The sequence below is a fragment of the Borostomias antarcticus genome, assembly GCF_949987555.1.
Source record: "Borostomias antarcticus genome assembly, chromosome: 19".
Taxonomy (NCBI): domain Eukaryota; kingdom Metazoa; phylum Chordata; class Actinopteri; order Stomiiformes; family Stomiidae; genus Borostomias; species Borostomias antarcticus.
In genome coordinates this window covers 4,898,781-4,919,765 of record NC_140252.1, presented here as the reverse complement: position 1 = coordinate 4,919,765, position 20,985 = coordinate 4,898,781, and the positions used below count along the sequence as shown (strand labels likewise).

At 42.6% G+C, this 20,985-nt stretch overlaps 1 protein-coding gene across 1 annotated transcript in view; it reads right to left on the bottom strand.

Annotated features, from left to right (window-relative positions):
- LOC311321593 (NACHT, LRR and PYD domains-containing protein 12-like) overlaps positions 1-20,539 on the bottom strand; it is a gene marked incomplete at both ends in the record, with an annotated part of 28,335 nt that extends 7,796 nt beyond the window's left edge. Inside the window, 9 exons of the mRNA XM_084453586.1 lie at positions 6,796-6,963; positions 9,082-9,249; positions 11,093-11,260; positions 12,946-13,113; positions 14,945-15,087; positions 16,838-17,009; positions 17,579-19,346; positions 20,085-20,099; positions 20,278-20,539. Coding sequence (XP_084309712.1) covers positions 6,796-6,963; positions 9,082-9,249; positions 11,093-11,260; positions 12,946-13,113; positions 14,945-15,087; positions 16,838-17,009; positions 17,579-19,346; positions 20,085-20,099; positions 20,278-20,539 — 3,032 coding nt within the window. The remainder of the gene's footprint in view (positions 1-6,795; positions 6,964-9,081; positions 9,250-11,092; positions 11,261-12,945; positions 13,114-14,944; positions 15,088-16,837; positions 17,010-17,578; positions 19,347-20,084; positions 20,100-20,277) is intronic.
- Between the last annotated feature and the right edge of the window lie 446 nt (positions 20,540-20,985).

Here is a 20,985-nt window from a genome sequence, read left to right as displayed (position 1 = left end):
CTAACACAGTACGTAAAACTGACGGGACACATTGGTGTAATTGTGGTAACTTTGCGACGTCACCAGCAGCGGACCTAGCTGACACCTAGCTGACACTTGCCTTTTCAGTCGCAAAATAACCAAAATAGCCGTCCTCAAGTACACTGTAAGGGAACGTAGCCGCCACTGCTGCTTAAATCCGTAACTACGATGTAATTAAATAACGTGACAATGTGGTTACATCACAGTCCCAATCTGACTTTATTGGAAATGTGTCACAGTGGGTCAGAACATTTGTAAATTACTTAGGTTTTAAAATACATTTTGAAGTCATACAGTTACAGAATTGTAATACTGAGGAGAAATCCTGCATGTCTGTTTTGTGTGTAATTTCTCATTTACAGTTAATATTAACACTAAAGATTTGCAGTCTAGGCCTAATAAAAATAATGATAAAAAATATGCCTATGAATAAAGTCCTAATTTTGCAACCTAAATGTGAGCATGAACGCTGAGCAGTGAACGTAGAACGCAAGGCATTGGGCTACTTTCTTAGGTGACACAATTGAAGAACTAGACAAACAAGTTACACACTCTGTGCCAGTAGGTGGCTGTATGCACATTAAAGTTGTTTGCGATCCGCCACTAAACCCAGCGAAGAAGAAGAAGAACGAGGACGGGTGAAACTTCCGCCGTTTGAAACAGAAGCGATTGAGAAAGACCCCGCGACAACACAGATCCTGTAAGTATCTCAATTTCAATGTATACATTAGTATGTATACATACATACTATGTATTTTGGTATCGTCCCAGATAAAACACCAACGTTATGTGCAAGCTACCCTTTTGTAATGATTCTCTATCTGCAGATGCTCTCTTTCCAATGTTAGCTTACTAGCTAGCCAGCTAACGTGATTAGCCTTTTTCTGTACATGGCTAGCTAAGTAGCCTACGTTAAATTACTCTGTTGCAATTATTATAACTTTAGCTTTTGTGTAATTGTAGCTTAAATTATAATGTTGGCTTGGCAACTTGAGAATATTTCAGTTGTGTACACTATAACTTTTATGAAGTGTTGTCGTGGGCCATTGTTTCCTAATTACGGGCAATGGTGGAGTCTTCTCAAGTCTAGCAGGCTCGCGCGAGCTCCTGCACGTTCGTACTGTTTCATCGCTTGGAATAAAATGCGATAATTAGCTTACTCATTGATTTCGCATTAACCCACGACACCGTTAGTATGTGTTTGTTTTTAGGCATTCATTTTTCCGAAGTTAACGTTAACAGAATACTAGAAGCCCCAACAACGGAGCTAGGCTAGCTAGCAGGATTTGTTATAGCAGCCATCTTGGCTCATTTGGTTACAGCAGCCATCTTGGTGGATTTCATGTTACTCTTAACTGTTGAAATGGTTGCTCATTCTGTCAAACGGGTAAAGAATTGTGTACTACGTTTTCACTCACATACAAATCCAAATTTTGCATAATAGGTACTCATGATGTGGACTACTTCTTGCAAAAATCTATTTAATTACTGAGGGTGAAGGGTGGTAGACATGTTGTCCTCTTCCTCTAAACGTGTCAGAAATCACGTGGTCCTGTGGAGTGTGCATGTCAGCCTACGAGAGGGTCACCCACCCACTCTCTCTCTCTCTCCCTCTCTCCCCTCCCATGCTCTCAGTTGCCAACCTCACAGTTCTTGTTTGAACTGAGCAAGAAGCAGGTGAGCGGGACAGGAAGAGGCGCTAAGACGGGGACAGGCGTGGCCAGGGGCAGTCCTGGGACAGCACCACAGGCTCTGTGAGTCTTGTTCAGTTGAATGCCCTCATGAGTATTAACAGAAGAGCACCATATACATATGCACACATACACTCTAACATGTCGCTCTCTCCTCAGCTCAGCCCAATGGTCAGGTTTTAGGAACCGTCTCAAGAATGTGTTCCCCACTTTTATGCCTTTAAATCAGGGTTGAAGTATTCCAGGTGTGTGGCCATGGCCATGAACACCAGTAGAGGAGGGAACCAAGTGTCTCATTCTCTCTCCACAGTTGTGTGGTTGTAACCCCCCACTAGCTACATATTCATTCAATCTTTATTTAACCTTGTGAATCAATTGAGAGTAAGCTCTCATTTACAATGACGTATAATCACTCTATATTTGAACTTGTACTACAGGTGAGATAATCCTTTTTAATGGTCTCTCTCATTCGCTCTCCTAACTGTGATGTTAGAGTTGTGCAAGACTTGGGTGTTCTCCTGCTCTGAGTGCCCATTCTCCTATACCTCCCAGATCTACCTCCACAAGCACATCAAGAGGAGCCATGACAACCTCTGTCTCTGCTGAGGAACACACAGAGCATTATGAAGTAGCCAGTGCCTTGGCGAAGGTGTTTGAGCAGCAGTCATCAATGGATTAACTCCCAAGACACAAGGAAGAGACAGCGCAACACACGCTATGACTCCAGTAACGAAGGTAATATAATAAAGTGCATTCAACAGTCCCAAAAGAGTACTACTTGAGTTGACTAATCTGAGCTAATTTACCTCTACTATATGTTCCAGTGCCCAGGCAGCCGGTCGGCAGAACTCAGACCAGACCAGCTATGCCAGGTGCCAGAGCCGGAAGGCCTGCTCTGCCAGTTATCAATGCAGGTATCCATGCATGTTTGTGTTGGTGAAATGTGTATGCATATTTGCACACTTACAGTTAACTCAGGACTTTCTGAAGACTCATGTACTCAGTTCACTAATTCGCTCATCTCACATCTCACTACTCGGCAGTAGATGTTCATCACCCGGGTCCTTTGAGCCAAGGCGCTGTGAGCCCAGGCCCTTCAGCCCTTCAGACGTCCAGGCACGAGCAGCATGCATCAGCGATTAGCACCCCGGCCAGACCAGGTCAGGGTCTGACATGTCTCATGTCGAGTTGATTCTTCCCCTTATGCCAGAATCACTACGCCGCCAGCACCATAGTTTCCTGCTCATCCCTTTATCCTCTGGTTTTCAGGTAGTTCTCTGATGCCATCGCCTGTGAGACCAACAGCTCCAGCAGTGTTGCCATCAAGCTCTGCAGATGCTGGTATGCTGAATTTTGTGAACTACTTCATGCTGCATGTAGGGATATACTTTGAGCTGAATATCCATTATGGGACCGTACAATTACTTATAGCCACATCTGTGTTTAATATCCAGACTTCCAGAGGATGATGTGTCAGCAGTTCTCCAGCGTCATGCAGAGTCTGAGGGAGATGGCACAGACAATGATGAGGCTGGAGCAGAGACTGTCCGGCGAGTCTGCAGACAGCTATCGGGGAGCAGTACTGGATGACCTGCACCCTGCTAAAACGGAGGAGGAGCTGCTGGTCTTGGAGGAGTAGCTGAAGGACAAGGATCATCAAAGGAAGATGGTGAGTAACTTCAGGGCAGAACTTTGTTCCTTATTTTTGCAGGGAAGTGTTAAGGAAATGTAAAAGTAAATCATTGTCTTTATGTTTTGCAGACACGATATCTGAGTTCCATTGGGGGCAAAGATCTGCCAGATGTGGTCCGGCGGGTGCTGTCAGCCATTGCCATACACAGAGTGTTGTGTGTCTACAGCATCCATGGGAAGAGGGGGAAGAAGCCTCTGAAGAATATGACCCTCTACAATGTCATATTACGTAAGGGATTGTTCATATTTTCGCAAAATAATACATTGTCTTTGCTTCATGCCATGTGCATTGAAACCATTCCCTTTTTGGTTAAAAGGTGCAGTTATGGCCTGTAAGCCAAGCACCACTGTGACGGAGGTGTCTGCCCAGCTGCAGGAGATGCTGAAACATGCCCCTGCTCGATTCAAAAAGGTATGTGATGTCAGGCAGTTAATTTTCTCGTATCCAGTGACATGGCACGCTTCCAATGAACGTATGCGACTTGCTTTTACAGCCATTTCATTATGTCCTTAGGCATCTGCTCCAGCCCAGCTGACCTCCCCAGCCCAGCCTCTGACCACAGATCCAGCCCTGACCACAGTGGAGTATTCAGATGAGGATGACCTCTTCTGCCCAGACCCTCGATTCAGATGTGGGTGACCCCCAGCCCGTCTCCCTAAACCTGCCTTTCCAGCCTGCCAGGATGGATGCCTTTTTTGTAAATAGTTTTTGTAAATTTTAACCTTTTTTTTGTGGGATACAACGGTCTGTTCCCGGTCTGCCTGCCACAGAATGCGCACTGTTTCATTTTTGTTTTTAGAACTTTTGCAATTGTCAGATAATGGGTTGCTAGCCAGAGCTTGTACATGCTTTTTTTTGCTTTTCTGGCTATGCGTAATGTGACAGACCGTAAACCTCATCCTTGTAAATATGTATACTTTTAATTTGTAATGTACTTTGTGTAATAAAATGTTCTAAACTGTTAATGGTGTTCAGTCTTATATTGGTTTGTATCATAATGCTTGCTGCTATATCCCCATATAGCATTAATTCGTTTTTGTACTGGTAAATGCTAAATATAGCCAGTGGTACTGCAAATGCTAAATATAGCCAGTGGTACTGCAAATGCTAAATATAGCCAGTGGTCAGTAAGTGACCATATTTGCACCGTGCGAAAAAGACGTGCAGACCAAGTCATATAAATACCTGTAAATCTAGTGTCAGCCAAGTGAGTTTATTACGGAAGTTCCTGCCCACGTTTTTTGCACGCGGCCGCACCATATTTGCACCGTGCGAAAAAGACGTGCAGACCAAGTCATATAAATACCTGTTAATCTAGTGTCAGCCAAGCGAGTTTATAACGGAGGTTCCTGCCCACGTGATCACGTGCGTTCTTTGCACGCGGCCGCAACTTCGGAATGACGTGTCGTTCTAACGTAGCGTCTACTAAACGGCAGATCTCGCGTTTCCGTAAATGGCCGCGTAATTTCCGCACGCGGCGCAGACGAATCGTCACCTATAGCGGCCGTATGTAGAACGTTTGCGCAACCTGCGTGTGTTAGTAGGGAGGCCCACGTTACAACACTCGGCTGCCTCTTGGTTGGAAGCTACCCAACCACCCGGGATAAAAAGGGACAAACGCTTCTACCAGAAACGCGGGTCGGAACCACTACCAAACCACTCCCCGTAGCTACCTTCGCTGAGAAAAACATTCAACGGTACAACCTTCGCTGAGAAAAACATTCAACGGTACAACCTTCGCTGAGAAAAACATTCAACGGTACAACTCCCCGTAGCTTCATCTGTTGGTAATCGTTCTAAAACGAAACATCAACAACAACGAGCGCCCTACCCTCGGTAGGAAACACCCAACTCCCCCCCCCCCCGCGGGGCTTTTGTTTTCAGAACACGCCAGACCAACACAATCCGAAACTAAAACAAGGCAAATACAACTCAGAACCATAAGAGGGTTCGTTTAAACGTACCTGTGAGCTTCAAGAATCCAGTGGAAGAACTGAGGAAATAATCTCGGCGTGCGCTCTGGCGCAAGAGAGAAGATTGACTTTCCAACGGCCACTATAATGGACCGACACGTCTGTCACCAGTTCATCCACTGGAATCCCGAAGCAACACGCAGGCAGTCCTCCCTTTCATCCGCGTCGCCAACTGTGATCATAAAATAACTGATCTAGTCAAAAGGATTTACCAAGATTCTTTCAAAAGGTTAAGTCTGGTTTATTGTGAAAAGCATACGAGCGCAAGGACTTCCTGAAAACGCAACAAGGGTGGTTTATTCAGCGAAGTGCCCGTTTGGTCTTCTGCGGTGCCTTATATGCAGTCAAACCACAGGTAAGGTCCTTCCAGGATGTGATTGGCTACTGCATTGTACATCATATGAAATGGCAGGCGTGGCCAAGAGTACAGACATGTGACATGAGAAAAAGGGCGGCAATTGGGGACAAAGGATGGTTATTCTATTGTAGACAGATGGCCTTCTCTGGAAGCCATTTTGTATGTTAGCACAGCTATGTGAATATTTGGGGAAGGTGATGGAATTACAAGAGAAGTGAGAGGACAAAGGTTTAAGGTGTTTGGATGTAAATTCCTGAACAGCCTCGTTACACCATCATCCACCTGATAGGAAGTCCAGTTTGAGCTTAATATGATGCCCTTTTGGGTTTGATGTTAAAATTTTTCTTGCCCTTTCTTGTAAATAATTAATATAAATATTCTGTATACTTTATATCTTATTGGTGTAATGTATTCTATGCCCCTATTCTATTACCGAGGCTGTCTTTTGTACACTTTCTGTAACTGTATACACTGACAGCACAATTCATCATCATAGCTGATTATGCATTTGATATTTGTACGACTGTATTTGTAAACTCAATTATTATATGAAACTGTTTCCATCTTAAAATGTTGAAATGCATAACCTGCCCCCTGACGTCACTGGTTAATCAGGGGCGTGCACTATTTAAGGTGTGTCACCCATGGGTGCTGTATGACTTTGACAAAGGCCGCAAGGCCGAAACGTTCGTCCATTCAATTAAATCACCCTGCATTGAGAGCTTGAGTGTGTGGTTTCTTTCTTTTGTTCAGACATGTTCTAATGTAGAGATCAGATGGTTTTAAGTCTTCAGATTCTGATAACGTAAACATGTTACTCAGTGTTATTAAAAGTTGTACATCTGATTTGATATTGGGCACTTGGCTGATCAGATGTACTTGATTTGTAGTGATAGTCTCTGTTTGGTGAAACATATTTGTTTGAAAGCCTATTTCTTAAGCTGAGTATCCATGCTCGACATGCTACTTTAAGGGAAGAGATATAAAATGTATGTTACTGTTGTACTGAGACATTCAAACACAATCAATGACAGGATGAATATGCTCAGTAATACTGACCTCAGTTTCTCCAGTTTACAGTGTGGATTCCCCAGTCCAGCAGAGAGCAGCTTCACTCCGGAATCCTGCAGCTTATTGCGACGCAGGTCCAGGTCTCTCAGATGTGAGGAGATGAGAGCTGAGGCCAGCGCTTCACAGCATCCCTCTGAGAGATTACACTCACTCAGTCTGAATGACATCAGGAGAAAATAAGACATCAGCATTTTGTATTCATACCATGATCTGATAAATAATAATAAAAAATAACAAATCTTGTACATTTGCCATATGTAAATAATATGGGTTCTGTCTTCAATGAAATGCTTAGCAGTGGCTGGTGTGGGGTTCAAACCTACAACCCTGAGATTGAGCCTCATGACTGACTGAGTTAACCAACAGCCCAAACATGGAAGACAGCAAATATTTTATAATCAAAATGACAGAAAGTGGGAATAGACCAAAAACACAAAGGTGTGTCTACAACATTATTTTGTCTGTAGACCAAAGGGCCACGGGTCAAAATAATGATCACATTTGCCTCGTAAGTGGAGACATTTTCTACAGTACATGTAGTTTTTAACAGTTCAGGCTTACTACAGTACCAGTCCCACACCTGTATGAACATCTGGGTTACATTTTGACAGTGTTCGACTCCCTCTTGAGGTTGTGAGTGGTGGTGCGCTGTGTGGAAAAGTGGAGTTTAGAAAAAAGAAAAGGCACACCGTGGTCTTGGAGAGGTGTGTAACGGGTGACAGACTGAAGAAAAGACCCGCACACTCATGTCTGCGTCCAGTGTAACTACACAAACCTGCAGCACCTTCAAGCACCCCTCACAGTCCATTCCCATTAAAGGGGTCATCATTTGCCATACTAAGTCAGTGATACTGTATATTTAATCACATAAGTCCTTGTGGGACGTCTTATGTAGGTAAGACTAGCCATGAACTAACCCAGCAAACACGCAACATCAGGGAGACGTTCAGATCATGTCTTAATAACGTCCGTCGGTCCAGAACCCCATTTGTACGTCTGCTGGACCCCTCAATATTCAAACGTCTGGCTTGGACCCCTCTAAGACGTCTGTGGACGTGCAAAACGGGTTCAATATCTGAACGTTAAAAAAAAACATTCATTCTGGCTCCTAATTGGATGTCTTTGGACGTTCGAAAAAGACAAAAAAGACATCTAAAAGACGTATTTTAGACGTGTCTTTGCTCAGTGGGAAAGACCCGCATCGTGGAACATGGCAGCACTATCTATGTAAAAACCACAACTACCCTGGCAGTAGCAGCGCACTTTGTAGAAGAGAATGATCCTATTTCCTCTTTGAGTTATATAGGAATAGAACATGTCTCCCTCCCTAGAAGTGGTGGCAATTTAGACAACCTCCTATCCAGAAGGGAGAACTTATACATTCACTATTTGAAAACTCTGGCCCCTCATGGTTTTAATGCTGAATTTGAATTGAAATGTTTTCTATAAACTTATCATCCACGGGGAATGGCCTCGTTACACCCTCATCCACCTGATAGGAAGTCCAGTTTGAGCTTCATATGATGCCCTTTTGGGTTTGATATTTAAGCTTTTCTTGCCCTTTCTTGTAAATAATTTATATAAATATTCTGTATATTTTATATCTTATTGGTGAAATGTATTCTATTCCCCTATTCTATTACTGAGGCTGTCCTTTGTGCACTTTCTGTAAATGTATACACTGACACCACTATTCATCATCATAGCTGATTATGCATTTGATCTTTTTACAACTGTATTTGTAAATTAAATTATTCTATGAAACTGTTTCCATCTTAAAATGTTGAAATGCATAACCTGCCCCCTGACGTCACTGGTTAATCAGGGGCATGCACTATTTAAGGTGTGTCACCCATGGGTGCTGTATGACTTTGACAAAGTCCGCAAGGCCGAAACGTTCGTCCGTTCAATTAAATCACCCTGCATTGAGAGCTTGAGTGTGTGGATTCTTGCTTTTGTTCAGACATGTTCTAATGTAGAGATCAGATGGTTTTTAGTCTTCAGATTCTGATAACGTAAACATGTTACTCTACTCAGTGTTATTAAAAGTTTTACATCTGATTTGATATTGGGCACTTGGCCGATCAGATGTACTTGATTTGTAGTGATAGTCTCTGTTTGGTGAAACATATTTGTTTGAAAGCCTATTTCTTAAGCTGAGTATCCCTGCTCGACATGCTACTTTAAGGGAAGAGATATAAAATGTATGTTACTGTTGTACTGAGACATTCAAATACAATCAATGACAGGATGAATATGCTCAGTAATACTGACCTCAGTTTGTCCAGTTTACACTGTGGATTCTCCAGTCCAGCAGAGAGCAGCTTCACTCCTGAATCCTGTAGGTTATTGAAACTCAGGTCCAGGTCTCTCAGATGTGAGGAGATGAGAGCTGAGGCCAGCGCTTCACAGCATCCCTCTGAGAGACTACACCAACTCAGGCTGAATGACAACAGGAGAAAACAAGACATCAACATTTTGTATTCATACCATGATCTGATAAATAATAATAAAAAATAACAACTCTTGTACATTTGCCATATGTAAATAATATGGGTTCTGTCTACAATGAAATGCTTAGCAGTGGCTGGTGTGGGGTTCAAACCTTCAACCCTGAGATTGAGCCCCATGCCTGACTGAGTTAACCAACAGCCCAAACATGGAAGACAGCAAATATTTTATAATCACAATGACAGAAAGTGGGAATAGACCAAAAACCCTTAGGTGTGTCTACAACATTTATTTTGTCTATAGACCAAAGGGCCACGGGTCAAAATAATGATCACATTTGCCTCATGAGTGGAGACATTTTCTGCAGTACATGTAGTTGTTAACAGTTCAGGCTTACTACAGTACCAGTCCCACACCTGTATGAACATCTGGGTTACATTTTGACAGTGTTCTACTCCCTCTTGAGGTTGTGAGTGGTGGTGCGCTGTGTGGAAAAGTGGAGTTTAGAAAAAAGAAAAGGCACACCGTGGTCTTGGAGAGGTGTGTAATGGCTGACAGACTGAAGAAAAGACCCGCACACTCATGTCTGCGTCCAGTGTAACTACACACACCTGCAGCACCTTCAAGCAGCCCTCACAGTCCATTCCCATTAAAGGGGTCATCGTTTGCCATACTAAGTCAGTGATACTGTATATTTAATCACATAAGTCCTTGTGGGACGTCTTATGTAGGTAAGACTAGCCGTGAACTAAAGACCCGCATCGTGGAACATGGCAGCACTATCTATGTAAAAACCAAAACTACCCTGGCAGTAGCAGCGCACTTTGTAGAAGAGAATGATCCTATTTCCTCTTTGAGTTATATAGGAATAGAACATGTCTCCCTCCCTAGAAGGGGTGGCCATTTAGACAACCTCCTATCCAGAAGGGAGAACTTCTACATTCACTATTTGAAAACTCTGGTCCCTCATGGTTTTAATGCTGAATTTGAATTGAAATGTTTCCTATAAACTTGTCATCCACGGGGAATGGCCTCGTTACACCCTCATCCACCTGATAGGAATTCCAGTTTGAGCTTCATATGATGCCCTTTTGGGTTTGATATTTAAGCTTTTCTTGCCCTTTCTTGTAAATAATTTATATAAATATTCTGTATATCTTATATCTTATCGGTGTAATGTATTCTATGCCCCTATTCTATTACTGAGGCTGTCCTTTGTGCACTTTCTGTAACTGTATACACTGACACCACTATTCATCATCATAGCTGATTATGCATTTGATCTTTTTACTACTGTATTTGTAAATTAAATTATTCTATGAAACTGTTTCCATCTTAAAATGTTGAAATGCATAATCTGCCCCCTGACGTCACTGGTTAATCAGGGGATTGCACTATTTAAGGTGTGTCACCCATGGGTGCTGTATGACTTTGACAAAGGCCGCAAGGCCGAAACGTTCGTCCATTCAATTAAATCACCCTGCATTGAGAGCTTGAGTGTGTGGATTCTTGCTTTTGTTCAGACATGTTCTAATGTAGAGATCAGATGGTTTTTAGTCTTCAGATTCTGATAACGTAAACATGTTACTCTACTCAGTGTTATTAAAAGTTGTACATCTGATTTGATATTGGGCACTTGGCTGATCAGATGTACTTGATTTGTGGTGATAGTCTCTGTTTGGTGAACCATATTTGTTTGAAAGCCTATTTCTTAAGCTGAGTATCCCTGCTCGACATGCTACTTTAAGGGAAGAGATATTAAATGTATGTTACTGTTGGCCTGAGACATTCAAACACAATCAATGACAGGATGAATATGCTCAGTAATACTGACCTCAGTTTCCCCAGTTTACACTGTGGATTCTCCAGTCCAGCAGAGAGCAGCTTCACTCCTGAATCCTGCAGGTTATTGTGACTCAGGTCCAGGTCTCTCAGATGTGAGGAGATGAGAGCTGAGGCCAGAGCTTCACAGCATCCCTCTGAGAGATAACACCGACTCAGGCTGAATGACATCAGGAGAAAATAAGACATCAGCATTTTGTATTCATACTATGATCTGATAAATAATAATAAAAAATAACAACTCTTGTACATTTGCCATATGTAAATAATATGGGTTCTGTCTACAATGAAATGCTTAGCAGTGGCTGGTGTGGGGTTCAAACCTACAACCCTGAGATTGAGCCTCATGCCTGACTGAGTTAACCAACAGCCCAAACATGGAAGACAGCAAATATTTTATAATCACAATGACAGAAAGTGGGAATAGACCACCAAACCCTTAGGTGTGTCTACAACATTTATTTTGTCTGTAGACCAAAGGCCCACGGGTCAAAATAATGATCACATTTGCCTCATGAGTGGAGACATTTTCTGCAGTACATGTAGTTGTTAACAGTTCAGGCTTACTACAGTACCAGTCCCACACCTGTATGAACATCTGGGTTACATTTTGACAGTGTTCTACTCCCTCTTGAGGTTGTGAGTGGTGGTGCGCTGTGTGGAAAAGTGGAGTTTAGAAAAAAGAAAAGGCACACCGTGGTCTTGGAGAGGTGTGTAACGGGTGACAGACTGAAGAAAAGACCCGCACACTCATGTCTGCGTCCAGTGTAACTACACACACCTGCAGCACCTTCAAGCACCCCTCACAGTCCATTCCCATTAAAGGGGTCATCATTTGCCCTACTAAGTCAGTGATACTGTATATTTAATCACATAAGTCCTTGTGGGACGTCTTATGTAGGTAAGACTAGCCATGAACTAACCCAGCAAACACGCAACATCAGGGAGACGTTCAGATCATGTCTTAATAACGTCCGTCGGTCCAGAACCCCATTTGTACGTCTGCTGGACCCCTCAATATTCAAACGTCTGGCTTGGACCCCTCTAAGACGTCTGTGGACGTGCAAAACGGGTTCAATATCTGAACGTAAAAAAAAAACTTTCATTCTGGCTCCTAATTGGATGTCTTTGGACGTCCGAAAAAGACAAAAAAGACATCTAAAAGACGTCTTTTAGACGTGTCTTTGCTCAGTGGGAAAGACCGCATCGTGGAACATGGCAGCACTATCTATGTAAAAACCACAACTACCCTGGCAGTAGCAGCGCACTTTGTAGAAGAGAATGATCCTATTTCCTCTTTGAGTTATATAGGAATAGAACATGTCTCCCTCCCTAGAAGTGGTGGCAATTTAGACAACCTCCTATCGAGAAGGGAGAACTTCTACATTCACTATTTGAAAACTCTGGCCCCTCATGGTTTTAATGCTGAATTTGAACTGAAATGTTTTCTATAAACTTGTCATCCACGGGGAATGGCCTCGTTACACCCTCATCCACCTGATAGGAAGTCCAGTTTGAGCTTCATATGATGCCCTTTTGGGTTTGATGTTTAAGCTTTTCTTGCCCTTTCTTGTAAATAATTTATATAAATATTCTGTATATTTTATATCTTATTGGTGTAATGTATTCTATGCCCGTATTCTATTACCGAGGCTGTCTTTTGTGCACTTTCTGTAACTGTATACACTGACAGCACAATTCATCATCATAGCTGATTAGTCTTCAGATTCTGATAACGTAAACATGTTACTCAGTGTTATTAAAAGTTGTAAAATGTATGTTACTGTTGTACTGAGACATTCAAACACAATCAATGACAGGATGAATATGCTCAGTAATACTGACCTCAGTTTCTCCAGTTTACAATGTGGATTCCCCAGTCCAGCAGAGAGCAGCTTCACTCCTGAATCCTGCAGGTTATTCACATTCAGGTCCAGGTCTCTCAGATGTGAGGAGATGAGAGCTGAGGCCAGCGCTTCACAGCATCCCTCTGAGAGTTTACACCCACTCAGGCTGAATGACATCAGGAGAAAATAAGACATCAGCATTTTGTATTCATACTATGATCTGATAAATAATAATAAAAAATAACAACTCTTGTACATTTGCCATATGTAAATAATATGGGTTCTGTCTACAATGAAATGCTTAGCAGTGGCTGGTGTGGGGTTCAAACCTACAACCCTGAGATTGAGCCTCATGCCTGACTGAGTTAACCAACAGCCTAAACATGGAAGACAGCAAATATTTTATAATCACAATGACAGAAAGTGGGAATAGACCACCAAACCCTTAGGTGTGTCTGAAACATTTATCTTGTCTGTAGACCAAATGCCCACGGGTCAAAATAATGATCACATTTGCCTCATGAGTGGAGACATTTTCTGCAGTACATTAACAGTTCAGGCTTACTACAGTACCAGTCCCACACCTGTATGAACATCTGGATTACATTTTGACAGTGTTCTACTCCATCTTGAGGTTGTGAGTGGTGGTGCGCTGTGTGGAAAAGTGGAGTTTAGAAAAAAGAAAAGGCACACCGTGGTCTTGGAGAGGTGTGTAACGGGTTACAGACTGAAGAAAAGACCCGCACACTCATGTCTGCGTCCAGTGTAACTACACACACCTGCAGCACCTTCAAGCACCCCTCACAGTCCATTCCCATTAAAGGGGTCATCGTTTGCCATACTAAGTCAGTGATACTGTATATGTAATCACATAAGTCATTGTGGGACGTCTTATGTAGGTAAGACTAGCCGTGAACTAAAGACCTGCATCGTGGAACATGGCAGCACTATCTATGTAAAAACCACAACTACCCTGGCAGTAGCAGCGCACTTTGTAGAAGAGAATGATCCTATTTCCTCTTTGAGTTATATAGGTATAGAACATGTCTCCCTCCCTAAAAGGGATGGCAATTTAGACAACCTCCTATCCAGAAGGGAGAACTTCTACATTCACTATTTGAAAACTCTGTCCCCTCATGGTTTTAATGCTGAATTTGATTTGAAATGTTTCCTATAAACTTGTCATCCACGGGGAATGGCCTCGTTACACCCTCATCCACCTGATAGGAAGTCCAGTTTGAGCTTCATATGATGCCCTTTTGGGTTTGATGTTTAAGCTTTTCTTGCCCTTTCTTGTAAGTAATTTATATAAATATTCTGTATATTTTATATCTTATCGGTGTAATGTATTCTATGCCCCTATTCTATTACTGAGGCTGTCCTTTGTGCACTTTCTGTAACTGTATACACTGACAGCACAATTCATCATCATAGCTGATTATGCATTTGATCTTTGTACAACTGTATTTGTAAATTAAATTATTCTATGAAACTGTTTCCATCTTAAAATGTTGAAATGCATAACCTGCCCCCTGACGTCACTGGTTAATCAGGGGCGTGCACTATTTAAGGTGTGTCACCCATGGGTGCTGTATGACTTTGACAAAGGCCGCAAGGCCGAAACGTTCGTCCATTCAATTAAATCACCCTGCATTGAGAGCTTTTGTGTGTGGATTCTTGCTTTTGTTCAGACATGTTCTAATGTAGAGATCAGATGGTTTTTAGTCTTCAGATTCTGATAGCGTAAACATGTTACTCAGTGTTATTAAAAGTTGTACATCTGATTTGATATTGGGCACTTGGCTGATCAGATGTACTTGATTTGTGGTGATAGTCTCTGTTTGGTGAAACATATTTGTTTGAAAGCCTATTTCTTAAGCTGAGTATCCATGCTCGACATGCTACTTTAAGGGAAGAGATATAAAATGTATGTTACTGTTGTACTGAGACATTCAAAAACAATCAATGACAGGATGAATATGCTCAGTAATACTGACCTCAGTTTCTCCAGTTTACACTGTGGATTCTCCAGTCCAGCAGAGAGCAGCTTCACTCCTGAATCCTGTAGGTTATTGAAACTCAGGTCCAGGTCTCTCAGATGTGAGGAGATGAGAGCTGAGGCCAGAGCTTCACAGCATCCCTTAAAGAGTTTACACCCACTCAGGCTGAATGGCATCAGGAGAAAATAAGACATCAGCATTTTGTATTCATACTATGATCAGATAAATAATAATAAAAAATAACAACTCTTGTACATTTGCCATATGTAAATAATATGGGTTCTGTCTACAATGAAATGCTTAGCAGTGGCTGGTGTGGGGTTCAAACCTACAACCCTGAGATTGAGCCCCATGCCTGACTGAGTTAACCAACAGCCCAAACATGGAAGACAGCAAATATTTTATAATCACAATGACAGAAAGTGGGAATAGACCACCAAACCCTTAGGTGTGTCTACAACATTTATTTTGTCTGTAGACCAAAGGCCCACGGGTCAAAATAATGATCACATTTGCCTCGTAAGTGGAGACATTTTCTGCAGTACATGTAGTTGTTAACAGTTCAGGCTTACTACAGTACCAGTCCAACACCTGTATGAACATCTGGGTTACATTTTGACAGTGTTCTACTCCCTCTTGAGGTTGTGAGTGTAACTGTACAGAGTAACTACACACACCTGCAGCACCCTCAAGCACCCCTCACAGTCCATTCCCATTAAAGGGGTCATCATTTGCCATACTTAGTCAGTGATACTGTATATTTAATCACATAGGTCCTTGTGGGACGTCTTATGTAGGTAAGACTAGCCGTGAACTAAAGACCCGCATCGTGGAACATGGCAGCACTATCTATGTAAAAACCACAACTACCCTGGCAGTAGCAGCGCACTTGTAGAAGAGAATGATCCTATTTCCTCTTTGAGTTACATAGGAATAGAACATGTCTCCCTCCCTAGAAGGGGTGGCAATTTAGACAACCTACTATCCAGAAGGGAGAACTTCTACATTCACTATTTGAAAACTCTGGCCCCTCATGGTTTTAATGCTGAATTTGAATTGAAATGTTTCCTATAATCTTGTCATCCACGGGGAATGGCCTCGTTACACCCTCATCCACCTGATAGGAAGTCCAGTTTGAGCTTGTTATGATGCCCTTTTGGGTTTGATGTTTAAGCTTTTCTTGCCCCTTCTTGTAAATAATTTATGTAAATATTCTGTATATTTTATATCTTATTGGTGTAATGTATTCTATCCCCCTATTCTATTACTGAGGCTGTCTTTTGTGCACTTTCTGTAACTGTATACACTGTCACCACTATTCATCATCATAGCTAATTATGCATTTCATATTTGTACAACTGTATTTGTAAACTCAATTATTCTATGAAACTGTTTACATCTTAAAATGTTGAAATGCATAACCTGCCCCCTGACGTCACTGGTTAATCAGGGGCGTGCACTATTTAAGGTGTGTCACCCATGGGCGCTGTATGACTTTGACAAAGGCCGCAAGGGCGAAACGTTCGTCCGTTCAATTAAATCACCCTGCATTGAGAGCTTGAGTGTGTGGTTTCTTTCTTTTGTTCAGACATGTTCTAATGTAGAGATCAGATGGTTTTTAGTCTTCAGATTCTGATAACGTAAACATGTTACTCAGTGTTATTAAAAGTTGTACATCTGATTTGATATTGGGCACTTGGCTGATCAGATGTACTTGATTTGTAGTGATAGTCTCTGTTTGGTGAACCATATTTGTTTGAAAGCCTATTTCTTAAGCTGAGTATCCATGCTCGACATGCTACTTTAAGGGAAGAGATATAAAATGTATGTTACTGTTGTACTGAGACATTCAAACACAATCAATGACAGGATGAATATGCTCAGTAATACTGACCTCAGTGTCTCCAGTTTACAGTGTGGATTCCCCAGTCCAGCAGAGAGCAGCTTCACTCCTGAATCCAGCAGGGCATTGAGCCTCAGGTCCAGGTCTCTCAGATGTGAGGAGATGAGAGCTGAGGCCAGCGCTTCACAGCATCCCTCTGAGAGATTACACCCACTCAGGCTGAATGACATCAGGAGAAAATAAGACATCAGCATTTTGTATTCATACTATGATCTGATAAATAATAATAAAAAAATAACAACTCTTGTAAATTTGCCATATGTAAATAATATGGGTTCTGTCTACAATGAAATGCTTAGCAGTGGCTGGTGTGGGGTTCAAACCTACAACCCAGAAAATAAGACCTCATTAGTGTATCCATATCTCAACGTGATTCATAATAATAAGACAAATCTTAATAAAATAAAAACAAATAACAAAAACAATTATTGCGCAAGTGGGGTACCTGCCACCCAGAGATTGAGACTCTCATGCTCTACTGCTAACTGGGCTAACAGCTCCAACATGGATAACTGAGCAAAAAGATGAGAGCTGAGGCCAGCGCTTCACAGCATTGCACTGAGATGTTACAGCTACTCAGCCTGAATGATAAATAAGTATAGCCTACTCAGCTTCATGTTTTCATATAATGGTGGAATTATATTTTGAAAACAGAAAAGACAAATATGTTGCTTGAAAACATAATTGACACCCTATGATTAAATCAAATATCCTCATATTGTACGTACATAGCAGTTGTAGAGGCTTTGACCACTGGCAGCAGCCTCAGAAGACCTTCCTCTGATCTGGAGTAGTTCTTCAGGTTAAACACAGCCAGCTCCTCTTCCGATGTCAGCAACACAAAGACCAGAGCTGACCACTGTGCAGGTGAGAGATCTTCCTCAGAGAGACCTCCTGAGCTCAGGTAGTGTTGGATCTCCTCCACTAGAGAACGGTCCTTTAGTTCATTCAGACAGTGGAACAGATTGATGCATCTCTCTGAAGAGGGGTTCTTCTTGATCTGCTTCTTGATGCACTGGACTGTTTCCTCATGGCTCTGTGGGCTGCTTCTTGTCTGTTTCAATAGGCCTCGTAAGTGGGTCTGATTGGACTCCAGTGAGAGGCCCAGGAGGAAGCGGAGGAAAAGGTCCAGGTGTCCATTCTTACTCTGCAAGGCCGTGTCCACAGCACTCTTGTAGAATGTGACAGCAGGTTTATAATTAAACCAGTTTGCCATTTTCCATTTAATGGATTGCTGCATTGCTAGAACATTGTCATTGTGGAATGACAGAAACACATAGAGAGCAGCCAGAAACTCCTGGATGGTCAGATGCATGAAGCAGTACACCTTGTCCTGCAATGCATAATCTTCAGAGAATATTTCTGTGCACACTCCTGAATACTCAGTGGCTGTTGTGACATCAATGCCACAGTCCTCCAGGTCTGTCTCATAGAAGATCAGGTTGCCTTTCTCCAGCTGTTGGAAAGCCAGTTTCCCCAGTGACAGGATCATGTTGATGTTCTCTTTATCCCAGGGTGGATCTGTCCCAGTTTTGTCATGATACTTCACGTTCTTCTGTTTGATCTGTACTATCACAAACTGAGTGTACATCTGAGTCAGGGTCTTTGGCATTTCTCCACTTTGCTCTCTGTCCATCTTCTTGAGAACCTCAGCTGAAATCCAAGAGAAGACTGGTATGTGACACATGACGTAGAGGCTCCTTGATGTCTTGATGTGTGAGAAGATTCTTCTGGCCAGGTCCTGGTCATCTGGAAATCTCTTCATGAAGTACTCCTCCTTCTGTGAGTCATTGAACCCTCGTACCTCTGTCACCAGATCAAGATAATCATCAGGAATCTGATTGGCTGCTGCAGGTCGGGAGGTTATCCAGAGCAGAGCAGAAGGAAGCAGCTTCCTCTTGATCAGGTTTGTCAGCAGTATGTCCACTGAGGTTGACGCTGTGACATCATCAAAGCGATTCTTCTTTTTGAAGTCTAGCGGTGGTCGACACTCATCCAGACCGTCCAAAACAAACAACGTTTTGTATTTGCGTTCATCATTGTTTGTTGTCCCAGGCGTTTGTAATTGCATGAGAATGTGGTGGAGAAATCCCTTTTCAATCACTTCAGTCTCTCTGATGCATTCATGAAGAACTTCAACCAAAGTGTAGTTTTCTTCTCTCAACAAATTCAGCTGCCTGAACGTGAGAGGAAATATGAACTCGATGTCCTGATTTTCTTTTCCCTCAGCCCAGTCCAGAATGAACTTCTGCGCAGAGACTGTCTTTCCTATACCAGCCACACCTTTTGTCAGTACGGTTCTGATGGTACCTCCATTTCTGGGTTCAAAGATGTCATTGCATTTGATTGGTGTCTCTGGTCTTGTTGATTTCCTGGATGCTGCCTCAATCTGTCTCACTTCATGTTCTTGATTGACCTCTGCACTTTGAGCCTCTGTGATGTAGAGCTCTGTGTAAATGTCATTGAGAAGTGTCTTCCTGTCATGCTTTTTCTTCCCTTCAGATATTTTATGAAACCTTAGTTTGAGTGCCAATTGGAATTCGCGTTTGTATGCAGTACCTTCATCAGATAGATATAAAAATAAAAAACAATGTTACTATCAATATATCAGCACATATATGCATCATATGATATAGCTAATACAGTTACACATTTTCCAGGAGCTTGCTTGATTGTCTTGTCGAGAGAGAGAGAGGTCATGGAAGAATTTTTACAGTTTTTTAAACATTTCCGACTTCATAACTACAGCACTGGGACCTCAATACTAAATTATTTTACTGTTTCTCATACAGTAGTTTACACAGCAGTCATAAACAATCTCCTCCATGTCCTTCAACTCTCACTATTCTACTGTGAGACAGTCAGGTTATTTACCATCCTCTGTGGAGTTTCCATCAGGGGGTGCAGGAGCAGCAACATGCCCTCCAGTCTCAGTGATGGAGGAAGGAGGAGAGGAGCGCTGGGCTTCCTCAGGAAGGCAGGGAGGAGGAGAGGAGCCCTGGGCTTCCTCAGGAAGGCAGGGAGGAGGAGAGGAGCACTGGGCTTCCTCAGGAAGGCAGGGAGGAGGAGAGGAGCCCTGGGCTTCCTCAGGAAGGCAGGGAGGAGGAGAGGAGCGCTGGGCTTCCTCGGGAAGGCAGGGAGGAGGAGAGGAGTGCTGGGCTTCCTCAGGAAGGCAGGGAGGAGGAGAGGAGCGCTGGGCTTCCTCAGGAAGGCAGGACGCTGAATTCTTCTCACCAGCCTCCTCAGCACCTACAGTATGGAAAGAGAGAACAGGGAGGATCAGGAGATGCTGTGTGAGAGACTCATGTTCTACATTCTGTGATGGTTATGAAGGATTGCCTGAGGCGGTGCTGGGTTTCAACCCTGTTTTGAACTTCATTGATGCTATTTGAATGTTAGAAGAGCTAAGAAAAGAAATCAGAATGACCTGCTTTCAGCCTCTCGGCTAGATTGTTCAGGCTCATCTTTCTTAGGATCGCCACTGAGATTTTCAGAGCTCCATCATGGTGGTAGGCTTCCACCATCTTATCCACTGTGTCGTGTCTTTCAGCGTTCTCCAGCTTGCACTTTGGGATGTGCAGGAAACCATCCAGAACTTCATTCTGCAGGTACCACTGAAACTTTTTCAACTCTCGTGTTGACAGGTCATCCAGAATGGCCAACAACAGTTCTTTACCACATGCGGCCATTGTAGATCACTACAGAAAGTAGAACAGATACCAGATTCTCATATTGTATAGCTGAACGGTCAAAACTAGTTTGAAAGCCATGCCGGTTATGGTCTAGTTTACATTGGGGTTGTACAACAGATTCCTCTTAACAGTTGTGTGATGCATTTAATTGAAATACAATTAATTGAATACAGAATAACATTCACAAGATGGAGAAACAGCTCTCTCATTTTATTTTTAACCACATTCTCTTCTCTTTGACTAGGAACAACGCACTCTGCTACAGTACATTCCTGCAAACAGTACCTACCTAGTACTGGCTTGTCTACAAACCACATGATCATTACTACATATAGTGCCTGAGCCTCTTATTTTGGAAATCGCAAAATTCAGCAGCACGGTGGCACCGTGGCATCAGCACGTTTTGTCTTTCACACAGTGTGTTGCACACTAACCACCAGGAG